The sequence below is a fragment of the Coptis chinensis genome, chromosome 3 (assembly GCF_015680905.1).
Source record: "Coptis chinensis isolate HL-2020 chromosome 3, ASM1568090v1, whole genome shotgun sequence".
NCBI lineage: Eukaryota > Viridiplantae > Streptophyta > Magnoliopsida > Ranunculales > Ranunculaceae > Coptis > Coptis chinensis.
In genome coordinates this window covers 95,439,556-95,463,888 of record NC_141458.1, presented here as the reverse complement: position 1 = coordinate 95,463,888, position 24,333 = coordinate 95,439,556, and the positions used below count along the sequence as shown (strand labels likewise).

The 24,333-nt window shown below is 35.0% G+C and overlaps 2 protein-coding genes across 4 annotated transcripts; both read left to right on the top strand.

The window, feature by feature from the left end:
- Nucleotides 1-858: 858 nt before the first annotated feature.
- LOC147511843 (serine/threonine-protein kinase Aurora-2) lies at nt 859-3,573 on the top strand. Its single transcript, XM_086599427.1, has 9 exons — nt 859-1,039; nt 1,219-1,344; nt 1,736-1,882; nt 2,008-2,103; nt 2,246-2,341; nt 2,437-2,533; nt 2,613-2,730; nt 3,017-3,089; nt 3,312-3,573. Exons 1-9 carry the CDS (start codon nt 1,004-1,006, stop codon nt 3,411-3,413), a joined length of 891 nt encoding a protein of 296 aa, XP_086455553.1. The 5' UTR covers nt 859-1,003; the 3' UTR covers nt 3,414-3,573.
- Nucleotides 3,574-5,186: 1,613 nt separating this feature from the next.
- Nucleotides 5,187-18,146, top strand: LOC147511842 (nucleolin 2-like). Of its 3 annotated transcripts, none has more exons than XM_086599424.1 (7): nt 5,187-5,553; nt 5,965-6,122; nt 6,198-6,315; nt 6,756-6,965; nt 7,674-7,771; nt 8,292-8,380; nt 18,001-18,146. In XM_086599424.1, exons 2-4 carry the CDS (start codon nt 5,980-5,982, stop codon nt 6,798-6,800), a joined length of 306 nt encoding a protein of 101 aa, XP_086455550.1. In that variant the 5' UTR covers nt 5,187-5,553; nt 5,965-5,979; the 3' UTR covers nt 6,801-6,965; nt 7,674-7,771; nt 8,292-8,380; nt 18,001-18,146. The 3 variants fall into 3 exon arrangements, with proteins under 3 accessions (XP_086455550.1, XP_086455549.1, XP_086455552.1); XM_086599423.1 differs by lacking the exon at nt 18,001-18,146 and adding an exon at nt 14,651-14,730; XM_086599426.1 differs by lacking the exons at nt 8,292-8,380; nt 18,001-18,146 and adding an exon at nt 7,843-8,069.
- The last annotated feature ends 6,187 nt before the right edge of the window (nt 18,147-24,333 follow it).

Here is a 24,333-nt window from a genome sequence, read left to right as displayed (position 1 = left end):
AGGCCATTGCCTAAACCGACAATTTCACTTTCCAGGATGTCTTAACAGTTGTTCGAATTCTTCAACTAAAGACAATTCTATATGAAAGGGGGAATAATATTCTTATCTTTATTTTTGTCACCCAAGATGTAATATGCATAGTTTGCGTAATTACAGCTTGAGGGAGAGTGTTGAAGTATTTGAAGTATGAGGGTGCTCTCCTTATTTGCTCCTTACATGAGGGCGGGCACCCCCTATATATTGTTGACGTATGTAAAGTCCCACGTTTCTATAAGTGTGGACTATCAATTTGGTATGCCAAACTAAACTGCATCTAGTCTTTTCTATTCTCATATATTGGGGTACATTAACACCCAAAAGTAGGTTAAGTATATATATGAAACTCTGGGTAGAGTATGAGTTAATTCTCTCTAACCCTATTCTCTCAGCCTCCACTTTTCTCCATTCTCTTTTTTGGTTTCCCTATTACAACAATATCACAACTCTTATAGCAGCTCTCCATTGGATTTGTTCTAAGCTGACTTTCTAACCAGATAATTAAGATCGATTTTAAATTGATTGTATAATTTATGTTTTGTACCATGATAGAAATAAATTGTAAATCATATATTCCACACAATCACCCCCTAAAATTGAGATCTTATTGTCTGAAACTTCATTTCTATGATGTATCAAAAAGTCAACAATTCAACCAAGTGGGTAGTTTACCGTTACCCCCGCTCCTCAAAATACTCCCTGTACCAACAAATCCCTACACCTCATTACCAAATAAGACAAAATCCCACATAATGTGGACCACAACTAAACAAACAACAAAATCTTAACCTACTCCAACCCTACCCAATACAATCTCCTCCAAACCCAAAAAATTCAAAAAAAAAAAAGCTTTCTTATTACAAATTCGACCGTTGTCTTTCATCATTCAAACTTCCAACAACAACAAAAAAAATTCTTCTTCCTCACTTCCCCTCCACCTCCACCTCCCTCTCTCTCTCTCTAAGAAATGGCGATCGCTACAGAACCTGACACCAGAGAGAAGGTAATCAATGAGATCTAATTCAATTATCAAATTTGAGCATGCGTAAAGTTTGTTTTGGTTAGGGTTTTGACTTTTTACCTTTTTTATTCTTGATTTAAAGTTTAGGGTCGAGAACATTGTTTTAGAGGGAAATCTAGGGTTTCGATTCTTTTTGAATAAAAGAAGTGATCTTTTTGCAGGCTTGTTCAGAAGTTATCGAAGCAGGTGAAGATAAACAAAGAAGGTGGACACTTAATGATTTCGATATCGGAAAGCCGCTTGGAAGAGGAAAATTTGGGCATGTGTATTTAGCCAGAGAAAAAAAGGTAGATTCTGTTGGTCATGTTAATTTACTGGGTGCTTTTGAACTGTGCTTGTTAGTGGCTGAATGACAAATTTAGTCTTATTCGAGTATTGTTTACTTGTAATACAGTTAGTTATGGAAACATTGAGCTGCAGATGTGTTTTGGATTTGTTATGTGAATTTGTGTCCACATTTTTTTCAACTTTAGCTGGATTTTTTGTTCATTGTTTTTCAAATTGAGGCGGAGTATTAGATTAAATCTTACCTTTAAAAAGAAAGAATGAAACCTTTGAATTAGAAGTTAAAGTCTTGTATGCTACTTTGTTGAGATTGGTATTTATTTATCATGGAATAGGAAGTTGTTTTAATTTGAATGGACTAGAATGAATCTGTTGAATTGTGTTTTCCAACAGAGCAACCACATTGTGGCACTGAAAGTACTTTTCAAAAGCCAGTTGAAACAATCTCAAGTGGAGCATCAGCTTCGCAGGGAAGTCGAGATACAGAGCCATCTTCGCCATCCCAATATCCTACGCCTCTATGGGTACTTCTATGATCAGGTTAGAATATGTGTTTGTTTTTATATTCTAATACTTTTTAGATATGAAGTATGTATCTTACTTGTTCAGGGAATTGGTCTAATGGTTATTGACTGAGTTACTTTGTTTTCATTTTATGATTGCAGACCCGGGTATATTTGATATTAGAATATGCAGCGAAAGGCGAACTTTACAAGGAGCTCCAGAAGTGCAAGTTTTTCAGTGAAAAACGTGCTGCCACTGTGAGTTATTGGTTTCGGAATAAGTCCCCTACTTAGTAGCCTGTGTTTTATTGTACATCGATGCAAAACTTTACTTTTGCGGAAGCATACCTGTTTTTGTTTGCAAATATCTTGTACTAATGTTTGTTGTGTGTGTCAACAGTACATTTCATCACTTGCACGAGCCCTGATATACTGCCATGGAAAGCATGTCATACACAGAGATATAAAGCCGGAGAATCTCTTGATTGGTGCACAGGTGAGATAATCTCAGATCTGTTTTTTGTTCCATTGAGATCAGCTGATAACGAGTAATTATATGCTTAATATGTTAGTGTGTGATTTCTGTGACAGGGAGAACTAAAAATTGCAGATTTCGGCTGGTCTGTTCACACTTTTAACCGCAGGAGGACCATGTGTGGTACATTGGATTATCTTCCCCCTGAGATGGGTATGTACTGAGCAGGGTGAAATGAGTTTTTCTTGTCATTGTTTTTTATCTGTTACCAACTTATTGTTACTTTCAACAGTCGAGAGTGTCGAGCATGACGCAAACGTGGACATTTGGAGTCTTGGCGTCTTGTGCTACGAGTTTCTTTACGGAGTTCCTCCATTTGAGGCAAAGGAGCACTCAGACACATATAGAAGGTATATGCTGAAGTTATAATAAACAAGTACATTTAGGATTCTAGTTTTGTTATGAGCAAAGATAGGCATATGGCTTGTAATAGTCAATGTGGGACAGATGGATCTTTGCTATGTCTTGAAAAAAGTATCCTTTTAGTTTGCATGGAAGCTTTTTAATTATCACTGGTCAATGTGGGACAGATGGATCTTTGCTATGTCTTGAAAAAAGTATCCTTTTAGTTTGCATGGAAACTTTTTAATTATCACTGATGATATGGCTCACAAGTTGTGAATGATAAATACACAGGATCATAAAAGTGGATCTCAAGTTTCCCCCCAAGCCAATTATCTCATCTTCTGCGAAGGATCTCATTAGTCAGGTGAGACTTGCGTGCTGCATTACATTTTTTTAAAAGCCAATATACACGGTGGGGCTCCTTAGTCAAGTTTTATCCCCATGCCAATATACGTAAATTGCTCTTTTTAACCATTAACTTGGGGTTGTCCCCACAAATTTTGTCCACGCAGTCCTTGAGGAGAGTGACACGGTAAAGAGTTAACATGCATTTTTGACACTTAATGAATACCCTTTTTTTTAGCAGATGTTGGTTAAAGATTCTTCTCAACGTCTCCCATTGCACAAGCTTCTGGAGCATCCTTGGATTATCCAGAACGCAGATCTCTCTGGCATTTACAGGGGTTAAATTGCAGTTACTGATGAATAATCCTTGGACATCATGAAAGCCTTGCTCAAAATATATGATTAGGGTGAAAGAATCTTGTAATCAGAATATGTGGTTATGCTGAAAGTATCATCATGTAACACCAACAAGATTACAATATATGAGGGTACATGTTTGGTTAGTTCAAGTGTCGATATTTTACTTTTACTTACTCTTTCTTTATAATTCGTTATTCTTTATAGGCAATTCTTCTTTATAACTGTTTCATATTTGGTTCGGCTGAGATATAATTTGTTAACCTGTTCTCAAGAAATGGAAACTATAATAATGCCAAGTAGATAAATTATCTGAAGAAACTATGGCTTGTTCTGCGCAGATGCTTGAGTAAACTAGTCTCTTGTTTCTTTGCTTTCATGATTTTGACAATTGTTGAATCAATACCGTGGACAAGACGTTCTAGATTACAAATTTATACAACCTTGTGCGTTCTTTTGAAAATGCTGAAGCTCTAGGTGTTTCACTGTTTCGGAGCCGTTAATAAGGTGAGACATTGCCAAATGAATGTCTTGAACTAAGCAATAACTAACCGCTATTCTATTAGTCTATTACAATAAAATCTCATTCCAACATACAAATGCATCTTATTAGTTCGTGTCAAATCCATCATATCATATATTCATAACTCGGTCTGATCTAGACTTGAATGTATGTTTTGAATTCCCAGTTTTAGTAATAACACAAGCATAAACAACTAATTTGGTAAAAACTGTAAAATGGGGTTATTGTTATTTGCTACTGGGAAGTGGAAACCAAGATATTTGATGTCTGAAGTCTGAACACCATCAAGTTGGTATATACTTTTTCAAAAAACTAATATATTTGGTGAACTCTGAAGAATTATTTGACTGAGCTGGCCGATTAAACAGTGTGTTCAGACAGTTCATAGTAGAATGAATATCTGTAATTGATAGATATAGGACGACGAGATTGAAATTTGTACTAACTAGTAACTATTACATTTACTTACAAAACCCAGGTATATATGATAAACTTGAAAAAGAAAAAGATGGTTAACATCTTATTCTTCAATATTATTTGACATCTTCAAGATTGTCATAAGCTTTTTCGAGGATATGCAAGTGCTAAGTTTCTAAGGGGCTCAACAGAGGTATATCAGACCACGATACATACCGATTTTTTTTAATGTACGCATGTCTAAGAGTGACCGGGGTTGACCTCCTCGTTAGGCCCTCGAATACAGGAGGGTCATGTAGCAACTAGTAGTCTCAGAAATGAGGTGAGTTCCATTTCCATCAGGATTGTACGCACCTGTAGTACTGTGAAAAAAGGTCTTCACCAGGCTCTATGAGGTCCAAATTACCATCTTTTATAGCAGTTGTCTCCATTAATCTGAAATATTTTCTGCTACTCAATACTGCCAGAATTTTGGAGGAAGAGAAAGATTGAAGATTACATAATGCAGGAAGTGGAGATTTTTAGAACTCCCAAATACTGCTCATATTGCAAAGCAAATGGGAAGTTTTGAAGAAGAGGAGGAAGAGAGATAGGCGAAGGAGCAGGCTAATGTATAGGAGTTAGTGGTGCAGAAAACTCTATCATGGAGACAGGGATGATGGTGGATTATCTAAAACCATTATTGCACAGTGGGCGAAAATGCTCATCTGCGATTTCAGGAGGTCATGTCAGCAATATTTTTAAGTAAGGACACAAAATTAATTACAAAGCAGAACAATATTTTGATTTATTATAAATTGATTGTTGCCCTGAATTTCATTGGACGCAGGATGTTCTTGAGATTGTTTAGATGTTCTCGAGATACATATATTAAGAACAAACCAATTACACGCCAATTACAATTTTGATTCGTGATATAACTACGGAACATTAAAACACACAAATTGATTCTTAAAAAGAAACTTTTCGCCTTCACCGAAAACACAAAAAATAAAAAAAACACTAAGTAATTAACAACCCAATAAATAAACAAAACCCCAATCTGGTTAAACACCCCAACCACACATTCTCTCTCAAAAAATAGCGATGGCAGCCTAGCGAAGTCACCAAGGACAGTAGCAGTTCTGAGGATGATTCATCTGATGAGGACGAGGATGAACAGCCTGCCAAGACTTTGAAGAAAAATGTAAGATGAAATATTTTTGTGAAATGTCTGGTTTGTTACTCTTTGTTGTGTGCACCGTGTATGTGCATCCCTTGGTTACTTTTTGAAGTTGCACACTAAATCTCATTGTGTAATGCGTTTATAGTGTGAACTTCACCTCTGAAATATTTCTTCCGAGATACCACTCTGGATGTTCACGAGTGGTTTTCTCATTTTTCTATTGTGATATGAACTGGGAAATTTCCCTTCCCGGTTTTCTTTAGGTTTAGAGGAATTTCTATTTCAATTGTGCTCTTAAATAAAAGTTAAACCCATTATGTCAAGTACTTGGTTAGCTGGTTAATTGTTTTAGACTTGTGTAGTTGGAATGTCCCTTTGATATATTTCACTACTGAAAAATGCGGTTTGTTCTAATTTGGAATGTTTAAGCAGGACACAGATGTGGAAATGAAGGATGCTCAGTCGCCAAAGACAAATAACAAGCAAGCCAAGCTAGACAATAAAACCCTTGCCACACCTCAAGTTCCATCCAATGTAACAAATACCCTGTTTGTGGGCAACCTTCCATTTTCTCCTCAAAAAGAGGATGTGTAAGCTGTTAATAATTCCTGTGACTTTGGCATTCTCCTTGGTGCTCTTCTCATGGATATTCATTTGTGTTATAGGGAAGTGTTCTTCAAAGATGCTGGTGAAGTTGTAGATGTGCGTTTCACATTAAATGAGGAAGGAAGACCCAAGGAATATGCCCATGCTGAGTTTGTGTTTGAAGAAGATGCACAAAAAGTAAGTCTTTTTGTCCGTCCCATCTCTAAATAATTTGTCGCTTCTCAAGTCAAGTGAAGTTGTATCAGTTGAATTGATGGCATGCCACTGTGGCTTAACATTTTATTTTGATAACTTTCGACAAAACTATGTGAATGTACTGAGGAAACTCGACAAGGTTTTTACAGAGACTGGATTTAAATAATCTCAGCTTACACACAATAATTAGGTGATTTTTTGTATCTATACCCATCAATAGCAGTCCTCAGTGAAACTGTATGGGATAATTTTTTCCAAATACCCAATGGGAAGAAAGTTAAGTGCATTGGCTTCTTTGTGGATTGTCTATATCATCAAGATCCTTAAAAAGTGGCTCTTGAGTAGGACAGGAGTCTATATTTTTTTGCGGTGTTAATCCTTTCCCTAATATATCTTTTTTATTTTCTGTCTTTCTATATTAGGCCATGGAATTGAATGGTCAGGAATCCAATGGTTGTTTTTCTTAATTCTAAAAGTGGTCGTCGCGGTGAAGAACAGGTGATGGCTTATATTTGTTTTAACCCAAAAATCCAGTTAAACATCTTAATCCAGCGCCACTTTATAATGGTTGTTCTAAAGGAATTATCTCGGCTGCACGAACTTGTCTAGAGAACACTAAGAAGAAACCACAGGTATGAGTTTTTGTGGTCTGATGGCAACAATAGAGTTTTTGTTGAATTCGCAGGTTTTTCTATATTGGTGTAAGTTTGGTGGCGATTTCTCTTTAATTTGATGATACTACTTCATTGTTTTGAGTTTTAAGATACCCATATTTGAATTGTGCCCAAATGTGATAGGAATCCAATCAGATCCGAATCGATCTTAGCATGGGTTTGTGCTTGAATCAAATTTTCAATAATTTTATTTTGGTTTTAGTGTGTTTTGAATTTCCTGTTGATCTTTCATAACTTTTGCAACAACTTGGTATTCGTAGTGAACTAAAAATGAAAGTGTGAAATTATAAATTATATGTTACCTTTTCTATTTCCAATTAGTAATAGTTAACAATTTGTTTGTATTGAATTAAATTGGGTTCTAATTGTTTGTTACAGTGTCTCACCAAGTATGAGTTATGATTCTGTTGTTGTGGTGATAGTGATATTTCACAACTTTTACAACTTGATATTCGTAGTGAACTGAAAATGAAAGTGTGAAACATTATTGAATTGGATTGCACACTAAGACTATCGATATATATCATGCTTTGTAGGTGCTTGTGTGCATCCCAAAAACCACTATTTGTTCGTTTTGATCTTGAACGAAGAATTTTAACATTTGCAATCACTATTTGATGGTATTCATGTGCTTAACCGTTATTATGCCGATTTCACCATTTCCAGAGTTTTTGCTCCCAAGAAGCTCTAATAATGATCATGGATTATGCCGATTTCACCATTTCTATTTTTCCCACACCAATTCCTCAATTCCGCTTGACAAGGTATTACCTTTTAGTATTGTCATTCTTATATATGATTAATTCATTTATTTTAGTAGTTTGCATATTGTCAGGTTGGTCCCATTGGTGCATTTCTCCTGAAGATGCATGTGCTAATAGTGGCAGTCTGTTGTAGATATAATGTTTCTTTTGAAGGGCATGTAATCATTGGGCAATACTGAAGCAGTAAAGTCCTTTTGAATATGAAATGTTGTCTGTTTTTTTATTTTTCTTTATTTGTTTTTAGTACATGTGCCACACATAATAGTTTAAGTACTTATATATGAATGCTTGAATACCATATGGATATCTAGAGTATCTCTTGCAGCCTAAAGGAATTTTCCTTCTCCGCACTTAAAATTAAATGAACTAAATGCATGGCTTTATATTTGCTTTTGGTATTAGTTATATCTATTTTGGTTTCTATGTTACGTTTGTTGTAAATTAAGCCCTATGTTTATATTTTTTTAGTAGTTTGGTTGTCTTACACACTATATTGATGTATCTTGAAATGGATCCTTAGCTCAATGGAAGAGCACTTGATGATGGTTCAATAAAAAACATCTCAAGACGTGGAGTATCGCTATTCAACACTTCAATTATTGGTATATGGTAAGTATAGTCGGTATCATCAACATTTTTATTACTATATCCTCTTGAACTTATATGAGACAAAACTAGAAATCCATTATATCGAACAGCCTCTTACGTTGTTTAAGATTCAGGATAAACCCCCTGTTGTTATTATTTCTGCAAGACATATGATTAACGGACTCCATGCATTCGATTGTTAAGGAAATTTCTTTTTTCATTTAGAAAAGCTTGAATTGATAGTTTAAAAATCAAAGGGCATAGAAAACCACAAACATTTAGGTTGAAGGGGTTTCTCTTCATAGATCATTAAACAATTGTCACTATCTCTCATGACTTATAGGGTGTCCTGTCTCACATGACTTATAGTGTCACCTAATACATCATTAAACAATTGTCACTATCTCTCATGTAATTTTTTTCTTCTTTTTTATTTTTATTATTATTGTCTGAATACTAAGGAGCTAAGACCATTCCAATGCTCCTTTTCGCCATGCATAAACTGAACCAACAATTGGGATAAGCACGAAAATTAAAGCTTCTATAAACACGGATACACCCAATACATCGAAACTCATCGCCCATGGATAAAGAAAAACCGTTTCAACATCAAAAACAACAAAAACTAGAGCAAACATATAATAACGGATTCGGAATTGTAACCAAGCATTGCCCATCGGTTCTATACCCGATTCATAACTAGAAAGTTTATCGGCCCTTCGTTTAGCTGGGGCCAAAACTCGGAAATTAGAAATGCCAAAATAGGAATAACACTTGATATTATTAGAAAAGCCCAAAAAATATCATATTTCGTGGAAGCGAGAAACATAGATGCACTCCTATGAATGTGGAAAATATACCGGATTAGTCGATTCAAATTGTAATGTGAATTCATCCATAAGTATTTAGTCGAACTAAATATGTCTCGTTTCAATATTCGTCGAATAAAAAATCCCAATTTAAATTTTCTTCGATTTGATATTCTATTTCGATATGGTATAGACATATCATGCTCGTATACAAAAAAACTCTTTCGTTCACCGCGCCTCGGGTTCTCGCATTCAAAAAAAGTAATAACACTAGTATTATATATATATGTATATATATTAAATTAAATACTATATTAATTATTAATTAATATTAGTACATTAATCAGTATGTATAATAATATATTATTATATATTTATATAATAATAATAAATTGATTGATATTTTTAAAAAATGAATATATAAAAAAAGTGTCGTATATACTTTATCATTAAGATCCAGCAGAATATTTTTATATTAATAGATTATATGGAAACAGAGTGCATTGACCGATTTATTTTTTTATCTCTCCATGTACGAGACTTTAAAGATTGGATTGAATCGTTGAATTGCGAGGAGCCCTTACATATAACAAGCGATAAGCTCCTATCCCCATTAGGATCAATTCATTTTCTCTGAAACAATTAGTTGGGGTTGGTTGTTCTTACGTAAAAAAGTTGATAAGATAAGTAGGGGGATTTCCTAATTCGTCTAAGTTCAAATGGGCCTCCAATCTTCTTGGATAAAGCCAGCACCAGGAGAATTCAAATTTGGAATGGTGGGCAATTGGGTTTGAGTATATTAGTCGGGCTTATGTCATGATTTTTACTTCAAAATTTTACTTTTTTGGTATACCAAAAAAGTAGTATCACTAATTCTTTGATCATGGATAGGAAAACAAGAAAATGCGTATGAATGTGTGTGTATGTAATTCACCCACGAAGATAAATGAAAAAGAGTGGGTTTGTCGAAATTTTTAAAATGCCGATTGGTTCCATTGAAATGTTTTTTTTAGTTTCATGTTCCGAAGGATCCCCGAAAGCGAGAATGTAGGAATGATTCTATTTCGATTTCGATGGAGCAACCAACCGGCCAGCTACAAACAACAAATAATAATAAGGAAATGGAAATAAAAACTATGTAAAAGTAAAAAATTATTTTAATAAAATTAATATTAATGAAAAATTAGGGCTATACGGACTCGAACCGTAGACCTTCTCGGTAAAACAGATCAAACTTCTTATTTTTTTATCCAAATGATTCGAACTGTTTCAAAGACCCAACATGCATTTTTTTTTTTTTTTTTTGCATTGGGCTCCTTCATCAACTGATATAAATATCAGCGAGTCCGCCATCTTTTTTCTTGACAGAAAGATAACGAGATGTCTCCGCGTGCTCTGATTCTTTATTTTTATTCAGTAGCAATACCAAAGTGTTTCAAAAAAGAATTATCTTGACGTAGGTCTGCCTCCGGCCTAGATCAACCTAAGTTAAATGGAGTCTCTATCGCTCTGCCCAAAGCATCAAATATGAAACTTCATACACCTTCAAGTTCATAGGACGAAAAGATTTTTTTTTTTTTGAGGTCCTTATACTCATTATGCCTGGCATTGAATGGACTAGGTATTTACCTTATCAATTATAAAATCAATGGTGGGTTCTATTTGACGCCTAAACTGGCCTCAATTGGACCAACCAACCATTTGTCAGGCTATTGTTCTCTTGTTCCCTCAAATCCATGGAGTAAGACATCAATTTTTACTAAGATAAATTCTGTTGATTGCATGATGGACTCCTCTGAAAAAGCATTGGGCGCGTGTAAATGAGGTGCTCTACCTAACTGAGCTATAGCCCTTGTGTTTGTGATAAATATTTTAATATGTATATAATTTGTTGTCAAAGTGAATATTGCATGATCCGACACGATAGCTCTCTGATCTGTTTCCTACCAAAGACGGGTATTGCTTAGAAGTAAAATTCCATCTATAATCTATCGATGTGGCGTGATGGGTTCCTTTTTGTTTCTCTTTATGATGATAAATGACCTACTTAACTTTCGATTGGTTAGAGTATTGCTTTCATCACGGCGGAGTCATTGGTTCAAATCCAATAGTAGGTAGAACTTATTAGATACCGCAGTCAATGGTATCTAATAAGTATTTCTACCCACCTTACTTTTTTTATTTATTTTTTATCTTTTCCATACTCCACTACTCGTATTCTTAATTTTATTAAATTTTTTTCGTTGCACCTAAATCTGATTACATTTGATTGGATCGGCAGAATCAAAATAGGGTGTGTATAAACAAAACTCTTTTTTTATTATTCGGACGCGACCGCACCAACAAACAACTAGTTATGAAATTGCATTGATAGCCTCTACTCGCCCTAGCTCGTCCCGAGAGCTAAATTTGCCTCAATTGTTTGTCTCTTGCCTTGAAGACTACTCAAGTTAGCCCAGCTATTTCAAGAGTTTTTGAGCTTCTTGCGGATCAATGTCACTACCCCTCTGCATCATTGACTAAAATGGTGATTTCATTATTACCTATTCTAGCGAAACCACCCATCGAGCTATTGTTAACCATTGGTCGTTAAGGCGTATTCTCAAAATGCCTATATCTACGTACCGTGGCAATAGGCGTGATTTGATAATACACCAATTTGACCACTATTAGTCGATAAAATGATTTCTTTCACTTCGAATCCCAAACAATTCGATTAGGAGTCGATTACACATAGATTTAAGGTCATTTCTTCAATTTGTTCTCCACATCTAAGTTTATAGCCTTCGCGGTAGCTTCATCGATATTACCTACCAAATAAAAGGGCCTCGAAGGAAGACCGTCTAATTCTCCGGAAAGAATCGGATTTGAAACCCCCTAATTGTTTTACGTTAGACCAACATATTTTCGGGAGAACGGGTAAAACTTCCTCGCTACTGAAGAAGGGTTGTGATAAGAAACGCTCAATTTTTCGTGCTCTTGCTACGGTTAAACGATCCTCTTGGATAATTCGTCCAAACCAAGGATAGCTACAATGTCACGAAGTTCTTTGTAACGTTGTGAAGTTTGCTTAACTCTTTGCGCAGTTTCATAATGTTCCTCACCAACGATCCGAGGTTGGAGCATAGTTGACGTTGAATCTAAAGGATCTACTGCTGGATAGATACCTTTGGCAGCCAGCCCTCTTGATAGTACGGTAGTAGCATCTAAATGCGCAAATGTTGTGGCAGGAGCGGGGTCGGTCAAATTGTCCGCAGGTACATAAACTGCTTGAATCGAAGTTATGGATCCCTCTTTCGTAGAAGTAATTCTTTCTTGCAAAGAACCCATTTTTCGTACTAAGAGTAGGTTGATAACCTCTGCGGAAGGCATTCTTCCTAATAAAGCGGATATTTCGGATCCCGCTTGGGATAAAAACGAAAAATATTGTCAATAAATAGAAGCACGTCTTGTTCATTAACATCCCGGAAATATTCCGCCATGGTTAGGCGATCAAACCAACTCTCATACGAGCTCGGGCGGTTCATTCATCGACCATAGACTAGAGCTACTTTTGATTCGAAATATTTTGTTCATTAATCACTCCGGATTCTTTCATTTCCATGTAAAGATCATTTCCTTCAGAATACGTTAAGCCCACTCCGCCAAATACGGATACACCTCCATGAGCTTTGGCAATGTTGTTGATCAATTCCATGATGAGTGCTGTTTTACCCCTCCGGCCCCAAATAGCCCGATTTTTCCTCCACGGCGATAAGGAGCTAAAAGATCCACTACTTTAATCCCGTTTCAAAAATAGATAATTTGGTATCTAAGCGTATAAAGGCAGGCGAGATCTATGAATAGGAGATGTTGTGCGAGTATCTACAGGACCCAAATTATCAACGAGGTTCTCCAAGAACATTGAAAATTAGTCCGAGAGTCGCTCCACCATTTGGAACACTCGGAGGAGCTCCCGTGTCAATCACTTCCATTCCTCTCATCAGACCCGTCATGTCATGACTCATAGCTACAGCCCTAACTTCGATTATTTCCTAATAATTCTTTGTACCTCAAGTTACGTTAATTAATTTGGCGCCAATGATATCTTGACCTTTAACTACCAAAGCATTGTAAATATTAGGCATCTTTCCGCCGGAAAGGATACATCGAGACGGACCAATTATTTGAGCGTCGCCCCAGGTTTTTTTCTTCAAGTCACGGAAACCCGGGACCCGAAGTAGTAGGATTTATTTTCATAATAATAATAAAGTATTATATGTCGAATTTTTTTGCAAACGTAATAAAATAAAAAATGTCCGATAGCAAGTGGGTCGGTTAATTCAATAAGAAATGGAAGTGAGTACTTTCGATTTTGTTGGTACCATCCAACTGAATCAATTCAATTGTTTACTCATTCAATGAGTGCATTTTCAAAAATAAAGTAGATGGATAAGAATTATTATGATTCATCATTTTTATGACATTGGCCGCTGTTTTTTATTTCATCATATCTATTTACACTTGTTCTTTTTATACTTATATATAATACCTTTTTTTCATTCATGGATAAATTCCACATATTTTCACATCTATGATTTAGATATACAACTACAACATATATCACTGTCAAGAGTTAATTTCTTTTTATTTAGATATTTACTTAATTTATATATATATTTACAAAGTGAGTGATTCAAAACTTGCAAAAAAGGGGATTGGGTTGCGCCATACATATAAAATAGTATACAATATTTTTTTTACTATTACTTTATTCAAGAGTTGCTCAATAAATCCGTTGAGTCAGAATCGTGGGATCGGTAGATGTCAAAGATGATGAACCGATATATTTTTACTTCTGTCACTATAACTTTGTTTGTGCCATCTATAGTCTATAATGAAATGAATAATGAATTATAAATCAACAGCTTTCGATTGGATTGGGGCTTATTTTGTCAATTGGTCTTTTTCTTATCTTGTATTTCTCAAAAATAGAAACTTAGGTAAGTGTTTGATGAGCATATGTATAAATAAAAAGTATCCCGTTTAGTTCCTTCATGCCTACTATAACTAGTTATTTCGGTTTTCTCTTGGCGGCTTCAACTATAACCAAACTTTATTTATTGGTGCGAGCAAGATCGACTTATTTGAAATTGATTGAATGAACAATTCATAAATTGAAATCTTTTTTAAGATTCCGGGTAGTCCATAGTTCCTTACTACGTAAATTATAAATTCTTGGTTATTGAGATTCATGGGCGATTTGGATTAATATTTAGGGATAGATATTACCTCCCCTTTTACCCTTTCAAACAAATTGAAATGATTGAAGTTTTACTATTTGGAATCGTGTTAGGTTTAATTCCTATTACTTTGTTTGGATTATTAGAACTGCATATTTGCAATCTCTGGGGCAGGCATCAGTTGGACCTTTGATTAAATAACATCTGTTTTTAAATAATATCTCGTTTTTGATTGACCTCCTCCTTTCTTTAATCCGCAGGAGGTCAAATTCAGGCATCTGCTCAAGTTAGTAAAGTTATTTCATTGTAATTGACCTAAGAAGAACATAATCACGCTCTGTAGGATTTGAACCCTACGACATCGGGGTTTTGAGACCCGCGTTCTACCGAACCGAACTAAGAGCTTTCTTATCACAATATAAAATACCGTAAATAAAAATAAAGGGATTTTTTTTGTAACCCCACCTTGCATGCATATGCATATAGTATCATAAAATATTATGTATGTTCAATTTTCATTGATCTCAATTGATCCTTCATTACTGCACATAGTAGAAGTAATAGATAGGGATGACAGGATTTGAACCCGTGACATTTTGTACCCAAAACAAAAGCGCTACCAAGCTGCGCTTACATCCCTTTCAATTGGACTACAGTGTCATTGTAGAGAATTCCGTCTTGTTTTCCACATCGTAATTTCCTCCATTGATATACAATTTATCTTGCTTGGCATTTATTCTTTTTAAGTATCATATAACATATTCTCATACAACACATATAACATATAATATAAATAAAATTATATCAGTAATGCCCAATAAAGTAAGGTGGCGTCTTTTTTCTTTGTAAAGAAAGGGAAATATCATCCACCGGTCGTTATATATATCCATTTTAGTTAGGGATGCAGCATACAAATAAAAGTGATCCTTAACTACATATGTATCTCGATCATATATGTATTACAATAAAAAAAGGAGGATTTTCAATGCGAGACATAAAACATATCTCTCCGTGGCTTTTTGTGTTAAGCACTCTATGGTTCGGTCTTTAGCAAGTCTATTGATAGAGATCAATCGTTTATTCGGATGCATTGACATTCCCATTTTTTTCATTCTAGTTCTTGATGAAAAAGATTAGAGATACAATAAATTATTTGTGCTCCCCTTTCTTTGTTTTATTCTTTTTTTGTCATTTTTTTAGGATAAAAAAAGAAGGAAATAGAAAGAATCAAAGAAGATTAAGCCAAGAACGAAATTCGGGTTCAGGCTGAATTAATAGACAGAGAACGAAATGGAAATTAAGGGTCGAGGACAACAAAAGCATACAAGATACTTAAATGAAATACTATACTGGTATTAGATTAGAACTAATTTATAGTTAGAAATAATTGTATTACTTATTATTTCTCTATTCTCTATTGATTGCAATGAAATATTTCAGAATTGGATTTCTAATCAGCAACTTCTTTTTTTCTTCCTTTCGGATTGAAAATAAAAGAGTTGAGTGAATCCAAAAGCAAAAGAAAGGAGGTTTATGGCCAAAGGCAAAGATGTCGAGTAAGAGTTATTTTGGAATGTAACAGGTTGTGTCCTAAACGGTATTAATAAGGAATCAAGGGCATTTCAGATATATTACTCAAAAGAATCGACACAATCGCCCTAATCGATTGGAATTGATAAAATTTTGTCCCCTGTTTGTTACAAGCATACGATTCATGGGGAGATAAAGAAATAGATAAAGCGGAACGCGTGTGTAACCTCTCCACTCCAAGGAACAGTAATAAATTAAAATTACATAATATATATATATTATATAAACAAACTATAAAAATAAAACAATACTATTCCTATTTCGGTCGGATCCCCAATGAAATTAGAATTAATAAATAGGATTTTAAAGATAAGGAATAAACCATGGATAAATCCAAGCGACTTTTTCTTAAATCCAAGCGATCTTTTCGTTGGCGTTTGCCCCCAATTGGGTCGGGGGATCGAATTGATTATAGAAACATGAGTTTAATTAGTCGATTTATTAGTGAACAAGGAAAAATATTATCTAGACGAGTGAATAGATTGACTTTGAAACAACAACGATTAATTACTAGTGCTATAAAACAAGCTCGTATTTTATCTTTGTTACCTTTTCTTAATAATGAGAAACAATTTGAGAGAACTGAGTCAACTCCTAGAACTGCGGGTCCTCGAACTAGAAATAAATAGATAGACCTATATCCTCAATTACAATTGAATAAAAATTCCATTCGAACCCCAACTCAGATTGATTTTTGTTCAAAAAATTAGAGAATCCAGATTTGATTGTCACGTCATAAGAAAAAATTAAAGTAAAAAGACCCCCCTTTTTTTTTTTTTGAAACGTGCTCATTCATTTTACTATTTTATCTTTATTATAATTATATTAAATAGTAATTTTTACTCTACCTTCCCTGAGCTCATTCTCCGGGGCCCCGCTTAAATCATTACAGTGTATTCCTTCCAATCTCCTTATTTAATGATCTTATTGGAAATCATGTAAAGACAATTCAGTATTTGATATGGCTATTTGTGCAAGTATTTTACGATTAAGAAGCAACTGCCTCTTGTATAGATCATTTATGGATATACTATAAATATAGGATACCCCCATCTCGCTAATTGCTGCATTTATACGAGTAATCCACAAACAGCGAAAACTTCTCTTTTTGCCTGCCCTATCCCGATGAGCAGAAACCAAAGCCCTTATTTTACGTTGAATAGTAGTTCGAGTAAGTCTGAATGAGTCCCCGAAAGGTTGATGCAAATAAACGAATTTTTGTTCTACGTCTCCGAGCTACATACCCTCGTCTAATTCTAGTCATTGAATCAAGTTAAACTTTAATGAATAACTAATTGATTTTTTTTTCTTTTCAGTCATTCTTTTCCCCTTTCTGGTCTATTAATAACAAAACGGATTCTTCCAATGTATAAAAAAAATTCCAATGGCTTTTGCTACTATGACCTTCCCAACCACGATTTTCCAGACATTTAACCTCGAAAAAAGAAATTATATTGATACTAAACAAAATAATAATAATAAATTGTAAATTAAGTTGAGTATATTATAAATATAAAGTAGTAAGGGTAAATGGATAAAAAAAAGTGGGTTCCTTCGTTTCTATGGTTGCTTCTTAAACGGCGCAGGTCCTTTCTATACACCGGAGCCTCTTCCCTCATTTAATCAATGTTATTAGTAACTTGTGCAGTTCACATTCTTTGACTCTACCCATGAATTATCCAAAGAATAGGTCTTTTCACAATGAGATCTACCCATACGAAGAACGGTATTTAATTATAAAGGTTGGCTAGGTAGTCGACCCTCGTTAGTCCGTTCTTGCAAGAGCGGAGCGTCTTTCTTTTGCTTCTTAAATACTATTTCCCCGCTTTAATGGATAACCATTTGCTACCACCGGGAATTGCTTCTCATCTCCAATTGAGGTGATTGGATTTGCACCAATGGAAACCATAAATTTCATATTAACGATGGTTTTTTTATATATTGAATGGAATTATTCCATCCTATTCATTGGTATGCTTGGTCATTGATCTTGGAAAAAATTTCCCTTTTTTTTTTCCAGTTCATGATTTGAACGAGTCGCACATACACCCTAGTACACGTTCTCGACGCCGAGGACATCCCCGAAGAGCGGGGGGAGCAGCTAAAAGAGCAGCGACAGGGAAGATGGAGAAGCATGAGGAAGCTTGCACGGCTAACCAGCATTGTTTCATTCCGTTTAGTTTCGACACTTTTGGTTTCTTGGAACAACGATGCGTTGAGCTTCTCAAGAGACTTGAGAAAGTTATGGACGATAATGTTATGTTATGATTTGGTTCTAACGAGTTTGTTTTAGAAGAATAGGATTTGCTATTCGAGAAAGGACTTCTTGGTATGAGTGACTTGTTGCACGCTTGTCCTAATTATTTAAAAAAAAAAAAAAAAAACTATTCGATGCTTGTAGAAAGTTGCTGATGGACATTTTGCTGCAGCGGTAAAAGTGTTGTCATCATCAGGAGTTGCCTCCAATACTGTGGAGACCATATGTACATTAGAGGAGAAGCACCCTGATAAGAGCCCAAAACTATAATTTTAACCCCTTAATAATATTATATTTAGACCAATTATGTGTATAATAAGTAAGAGTTAGTACTGTTTACGTGCTTTTATGTATTTCCACTACACCATATAACAAAGATTTTCTAACAATTGCAATTTCTCATTTGTAACACATATACATCCGTTAGTAAATTAATAACAGCTAGTGTTCCGTTACATAATTACTTAACCGTTAGTAAATTAACGGAATTATTTTGTGACGTTTGTAGAGATATTAACTAACGGATGTACAAGTGTGACTAATGTTAAAATCTAATCAGAAAATTTGAGACCAATTAAAAAAATAAAAGAAAGAAGGCAAAAATTTTAGCGGGACTTTTTTCACCTCGCCGCTCATTAGGTTAACTGATCAATACCCTTTTGAAAAATTAAACAAAACAAAACAAAAAAAAGTCAGTCACTGAATGGAGCAAGTTTATATGGAATCAATATATCCACCCTTGCTATGCAGCTTTGGCGTGGAAAATACTAAGACGAGGTGTTCCCATAGATGTGCATGTTTAGAAAGTTGGTGTGCATTTAACATCACGTTGTTGTCTCTGTAAAGATCATATTAAGTCCTTTACCCATTTGTTCTGGATATGCACCTTCTCTCAAAAGCTTTGGAAGTGGATTGCGTTAGCTTTTAACTGCTCCACCCCTCTCCTAGACTTCAGTTTAGCGATGAATTTAGCTAAACTATGGAGCAGTAGAATACAACACTTATGGAGCTCAGCCATCATTGCAGGAATGGTAAGCATTTGGAAACAGAGAAACAAAGAGTATTTTGATAATAAAGTGGGTACCTTGTGGGAATGTAAGTTACACGTCAAAATACAAGTAAAGATGTCGGCCAGACTCTCCAAAACACATAGCTGGAACACCGAGAGTGATAGTTTTATTCTAAGGTTCTAAGATGTCAATCCAAGACCAAGGAGAAGCATCAAGCAATGTTGCTGGATACCTCCCGACAACAATATCATTAAGCTTAATATTGATGGTTCAACTATGGGTAACCCAGGTCCATCAGGCATTAGTATAGCTTTTAGAAACTGTTTGGGTGAATTCCTTCTCACTGTGTGGCAGAATATTGGAGTGGGCACAAACTTCAGAGCTAAGTGTCTAGCAATTATTGTGGGGGTTGAAACTGCTTTACACAAAGGTTGGAAACAACTATGGGTAGAGTCCGATTCTGAAGCGGCTGTCAAGGCTTTTGAGAATAACCAGATCCCTTGGGAGCTTGTATCAAGATGGTTGAGCTGCAAACTTGAAGTTCAATCCATCAAATTCACCGCAATTTGGTGAGAGGCCAATATCACTGCAGATGCACGAGTTGGTGGTGGTATGCAAAACCAAGAGAAGTTCATTTACCTAAGAAGACCAAGTTGGATTCACAAGTGGAAAGCTCCTTTCCAAGTCTTCTACAGATTTAAATGAATTATAACTAGATTTAGGTCTGATCTGGCTAGAATATTGTGTATGGCAGTCTATTGCCTACACTAATAATTTTTGTACACTTTTCCCTTTTTTTTAATACAATTTAAACTTACCTAGCAAAAAAAAGTTTAGGGCTTCTAAACTGGTTCTCCTCTTAAATCTCACAACACATGTTGTTATTAAAACACAAAATTAACCTCGCTTATTATTTTGTTCAACGAGCACATTTGAGTAGCACACCGAACCGATTTATCACTATAAAAAAAAAACCAATATTTCACAAATGCAATTCCATTCCCGTCATATTATCAAAGTATTACAAAAAAATTTGTAATAATTTATCGAATTACTTTTTTTTCCCCCCTTGATAATCAATTTATCGAATTACATGCAAATATATAAATGCTCCACTTTCATTATTAACAATTTAACATCTGCACATTTACTCTTATTTTCTTTGTATAATGCTCTTAAATTGGTAAGTCACACGTGCACATATTATTACTAGCATTTCACCCGGCCATGCCGGGATTGTTTCATTGTATGCTTTAAACGTTTGGGTTTACCTGTATTTTGGGCTTAATTTTTATAAAATTATTAGAGTCAACTATACTTAACTGGCTTAGTCCATTTTTAGCCACATGGGATGTAAAAAATGGGAAGAAAAACAGTGAGATGGAATGATAGATTATTAGGGAACCTTTATAGCTTAAAAAAGAAAAAAAAAAAAAAAAAAAAAAAAAAAAAAAAAAAAAAAAAAAAAAAAAAAAAAAGAGAAATCTGAAATTTTATGAAAAAAATATAAAAAAAAATAAATTAGTCTTACCTCACATTTCAACAATCTAAAGGAATAATAATTACATAATATCCGTTAAAAACCACTGACAAATCATACTTAATATACTACTCAAACTATAGACAATAGTACAGGACTTTGGTGGATTTGAACCACCATCTCTTGGGATGTATTTCACATTCAAGTGCTCTTCCATTGAGCTAAAGATCCACTTTAAAATGTCAATCTGCAACATAACCAAAGTTAAAAAGGAAATAGACAATGAATATTTAGAAAGGAAATTAAATAGTTATTGATCAGACCGTACATTCACTACTCTTGGAGAAAAGACATGTTACCAGTAGCCCCTATATCCGACGACTCTAGCTAACACCTTACCTGTGAAGCACTAAATAAAAACAACTAATTAAAAATAGTGAACTTGCTAGTCAACCTACAGACCTAAGCACATTATGCTTCCGTGTGTTGTATATCACCTAACAAAATGGTTAAAAGATTTATATCACTCTGCCCACGTTCTATCGAGCAAAATTGATGATACCTTCTCTTCTATTTTTTTTTTTATCTGTCTCATCAATCGATTGGGGCTTTAAAATTTAACTAACGGACCGCTTTTTTATATAATTTTTTTTTTCATTTTATTATTATGTATAAAAATCTTAAAACTATGATTTTAAGAAGAATAATCTTAAAAAGGTCATGAGACCTTCCCTCACTTTTAGGAGTTGTTTTCCCTTTCAAGAAATTCTCAGAGTCATTTCTACAAAGGTTGGTCCTTCTATTTGCATGTGTCTTGTGAAGTGTTTCAGACCCCCCTCCCCACCCATCTCCCTTGTCCAACCTTTGTCCTCACTCCTCGGGCAAAGACTTAACATTCTGATTATGTTTATGAGTTCCATCCATATGACAAAAGGCATGGACTGTGATGCCACAGTCTCCAGAAACAAATAGAAATTCTCTAAAAGAAACATCCTTGTGCCGATCGTTTGCATCCCCAAGATTTAACGTCAGAAATAAGTGAACAATCCTCAGATCTCGGAGAGGTACTTTCAAGTGAAGGAACATCTTCTACTGATCCGGGAGTACTCGGGGTATTGTCTAATGAGTTTAGCCGTCTAAGGGGTGTATGTTTTGATGAAGAAAAAGAGTTTGATTCATAACACCTGCCCAGGTCGTCCGTGCCTGCAGATCTACAACATAGTTCAAACGCATTTGAAGCCTGTAAAAGAGAACAAAAAGAAAAGCATAGCCTAACCATAAGAGAAGTTTATTGAGGTGGACTCTTGTTCAAACGCATGGTATCAACATAGTTCAAACGCATAAGATGTTACTATGTAGCAATTAAAAGAAAAGGAAAAACAAAAAGTTAAGAAAACCTAAGTTTCTAAGCATAGTATATATGGTAATATTGGCTGTATTTGAGTCTTTGATTTCAAACCCAAGATTTTAGCCCAGCTTACCAATAACTGTATCTGGCTTCTTAGGTATTCAGGTCCTAAAGTTTGGTTCAAGAGTCACTTTAAAGTTTTAAATTAAAATTATAGCGGTGTACAACCTATTTTCATCTTAAAAAGGGGAGCCTCAAGGCGCCAGCCATTATGTTTCTCAACTAATACATTTAGCCAACTTTGGCACCGCTCTAGGGACACCATTCACAGTGCAAGCATTTAACTCATTTACAACAATTTGGGAAACAAAATAAGTGGATTTAAATCGCATCACGATGGAACATCATTTTAGTCGACAAAATATCATCTCAGTTTAATTCTACACATAAAGAAATCAGTCATAAGATTCGTTTATTAATCGATATTAGAAGTCAAGGAAAATACCGCAAATGTGTCTTGGTCTATAAGAAAGTTAACCAGAGCATTTTCATAAAGGTAACTTCATAAGAAAACCAAAATGAGAACTGATAAAAGTTCACGTTGGATGAAAAAAGGTACCTGCTTCATTTGCTTATTATTGTATAAATTTGCACCAATGTTGTAAAGGGATGCAATAAGGAATTTAATCTCTTTCAACGGAATCCAGCAGCTTGAGAAGATACAGTCAATGCGACGTACACTTTTCTGAAATAAATGAAATAGAATTACATATATGACCAACCGATAACAACTGAATTTCTCCTTACAAAGCATTTCAATTAACAAAATGAGAACAACCTCAAGTTTTTTATCTGTCCTGAGGGATATTGTGAAAGCTGTGATTGCTACATATAGCAATGTGTTTTTTTTTTATGGGCAGCAGCAATGTGTTTCTACTCTCTCTAAACTTCTCTCTCCTTTTCAGATGTACAGCTGCAATTATTCACCAAGAATAAAGATATTTTGCATTCACACATTTAGTCTATGAGCATGGATTCATTAACAAAGGTCACCACTGTTAAAATAAAAGTACAAACTATAGTACTTCTAGTGGAAACTGATTGAATGAGACTACCTGTAACAAATAAAGAACGCGTCACAAAATTGTTGGAATGCATCGGAATAAACATTAGCTTAGTCGAAAGCGGATTGAATTTCTCTTCAGCGAGAATAAGTTGGCTTGCTTTATTGACTATTTCGGCCAATGTATGACAGACGAATGCTAAAGCATTCAAGTATGATGGGAAAGAAGACCTCGCCTGCTCATTTTTGCAACTTCTAGAACACTTGTGGAAATAAGTTTCCAAACAATGAAGCACGTCAGCTAAGTATAGCAGATCCGCACTACCAGTTGAAAGTTGGAGCAATGAATTAGTAACTGAACTTTCAGATTTGTTACAGCTCCAACTTTCAGTTACTAATTCCAAATCAGATTTGTTCCATATTTATTAAGATCTTGAAAAAAAATATTCGGATCAGTTGGGGAACCCCCCTGTAATATACAAACTAAATTTGGAATTCCGTCAGTTGACATTGTCCTAACCTACATTTCTCTGTTCCTGATGCATATTGTAGGATGAATCACGTCATGAAAGTAAGTCCCAATAAAGCCATCACCCTGTGAAAACCCTATTCCTTATTATCTTCTCTGACTCTGTCAAACCCAAATGTCTTATCCCATTCTCTTTCAACCATCTTTCCTTCCCCCGTCTATACCCCATTGGAGCTGATTCTCACCCATCTTCGGTAACTTCAAACCCTCACTAACCCTAGGAAAGAATCCTTGCGGCCTCAAGCACCAAGCTCCGAACACACCAAATAAAACCCACAAATCATTTTCAAATCTCTCTATGTCGTGTTCATATTTAGATGCGAAATAAATATGCTAAAAAAACTTACAGATCAGTGGACTGATTTGCCTCAATTTGTCAATATGCAGCATCCACTAATGTCTCTCGATCAGCAGTAACAGATGTTTTGGCCTAAAAAAACTCCACTTTCCATGTCTTGTACTCTTCTTCACCAATCTCACGATATGCAACCACCATCGTTCTCAAACCCGCCTCAACAAACTTTCTTATGTGATTCTTAGTCTCGACCACAAACATTTGCCCATCCTTGAAAGCCTTTCAAACATGATGACATCGTATGCAAGCAGACAAATACAATTTTGGGATCAAATTAACACAATAGAGAGTTAAAGGTATCTATGCTTAAA

What these genes read in the sequence shown, in the direction of transcription:
- LOC147511842 (XM_086599424.1), top strand. Translation starts at nt 5,980, where the DNA reads ATGAAGGATGCTCAGTCGCCAAAGACAAATAACAAGCAAGCCAAGCTA. An exon ending in TCTCCTCAAAAAGAGGATGT is followed by an intron (nt 6,123 to 6,197) that starts GTAAGCTGTTAA and finishes TTTGTGTTATAG; the next exon opens with GGAAGTGTTCTTCAAAGATG. An exon ending in TTGAAGAAGATGCACAAAAA is followed by an intron (nt 6,316 to 6,755) that starts GTAAGTCTTTTT and finishes TTTCTATATTAG; the next exon opens with GCCATGGAATTGAATGGTCA.
- LOC147511843 (XM_086599427.1), top strand. Translation starts at nt 1,004, where the DNA reads ATGGCGATCGCTACAGAACCTGACACCAGAGAGAAG. An exon ending in ATGGGTACTTCTATGATCAG is followed by an intron (nt 1,883 to 2,007) that starts GTTAGAATATGT and finishes TTATGATTGCAG; the next exon opens with ACCCGGGTATATTTGATATT. An exon ending in ATCTCTTGATTGGTGCACAG is followed by an intron (nt 2,342 to 2,436) that starts GTGAGATAATCT and finishes TTTCTGTGACAG; the next exon opens with GGAGAACTAAAAATTGCAGA.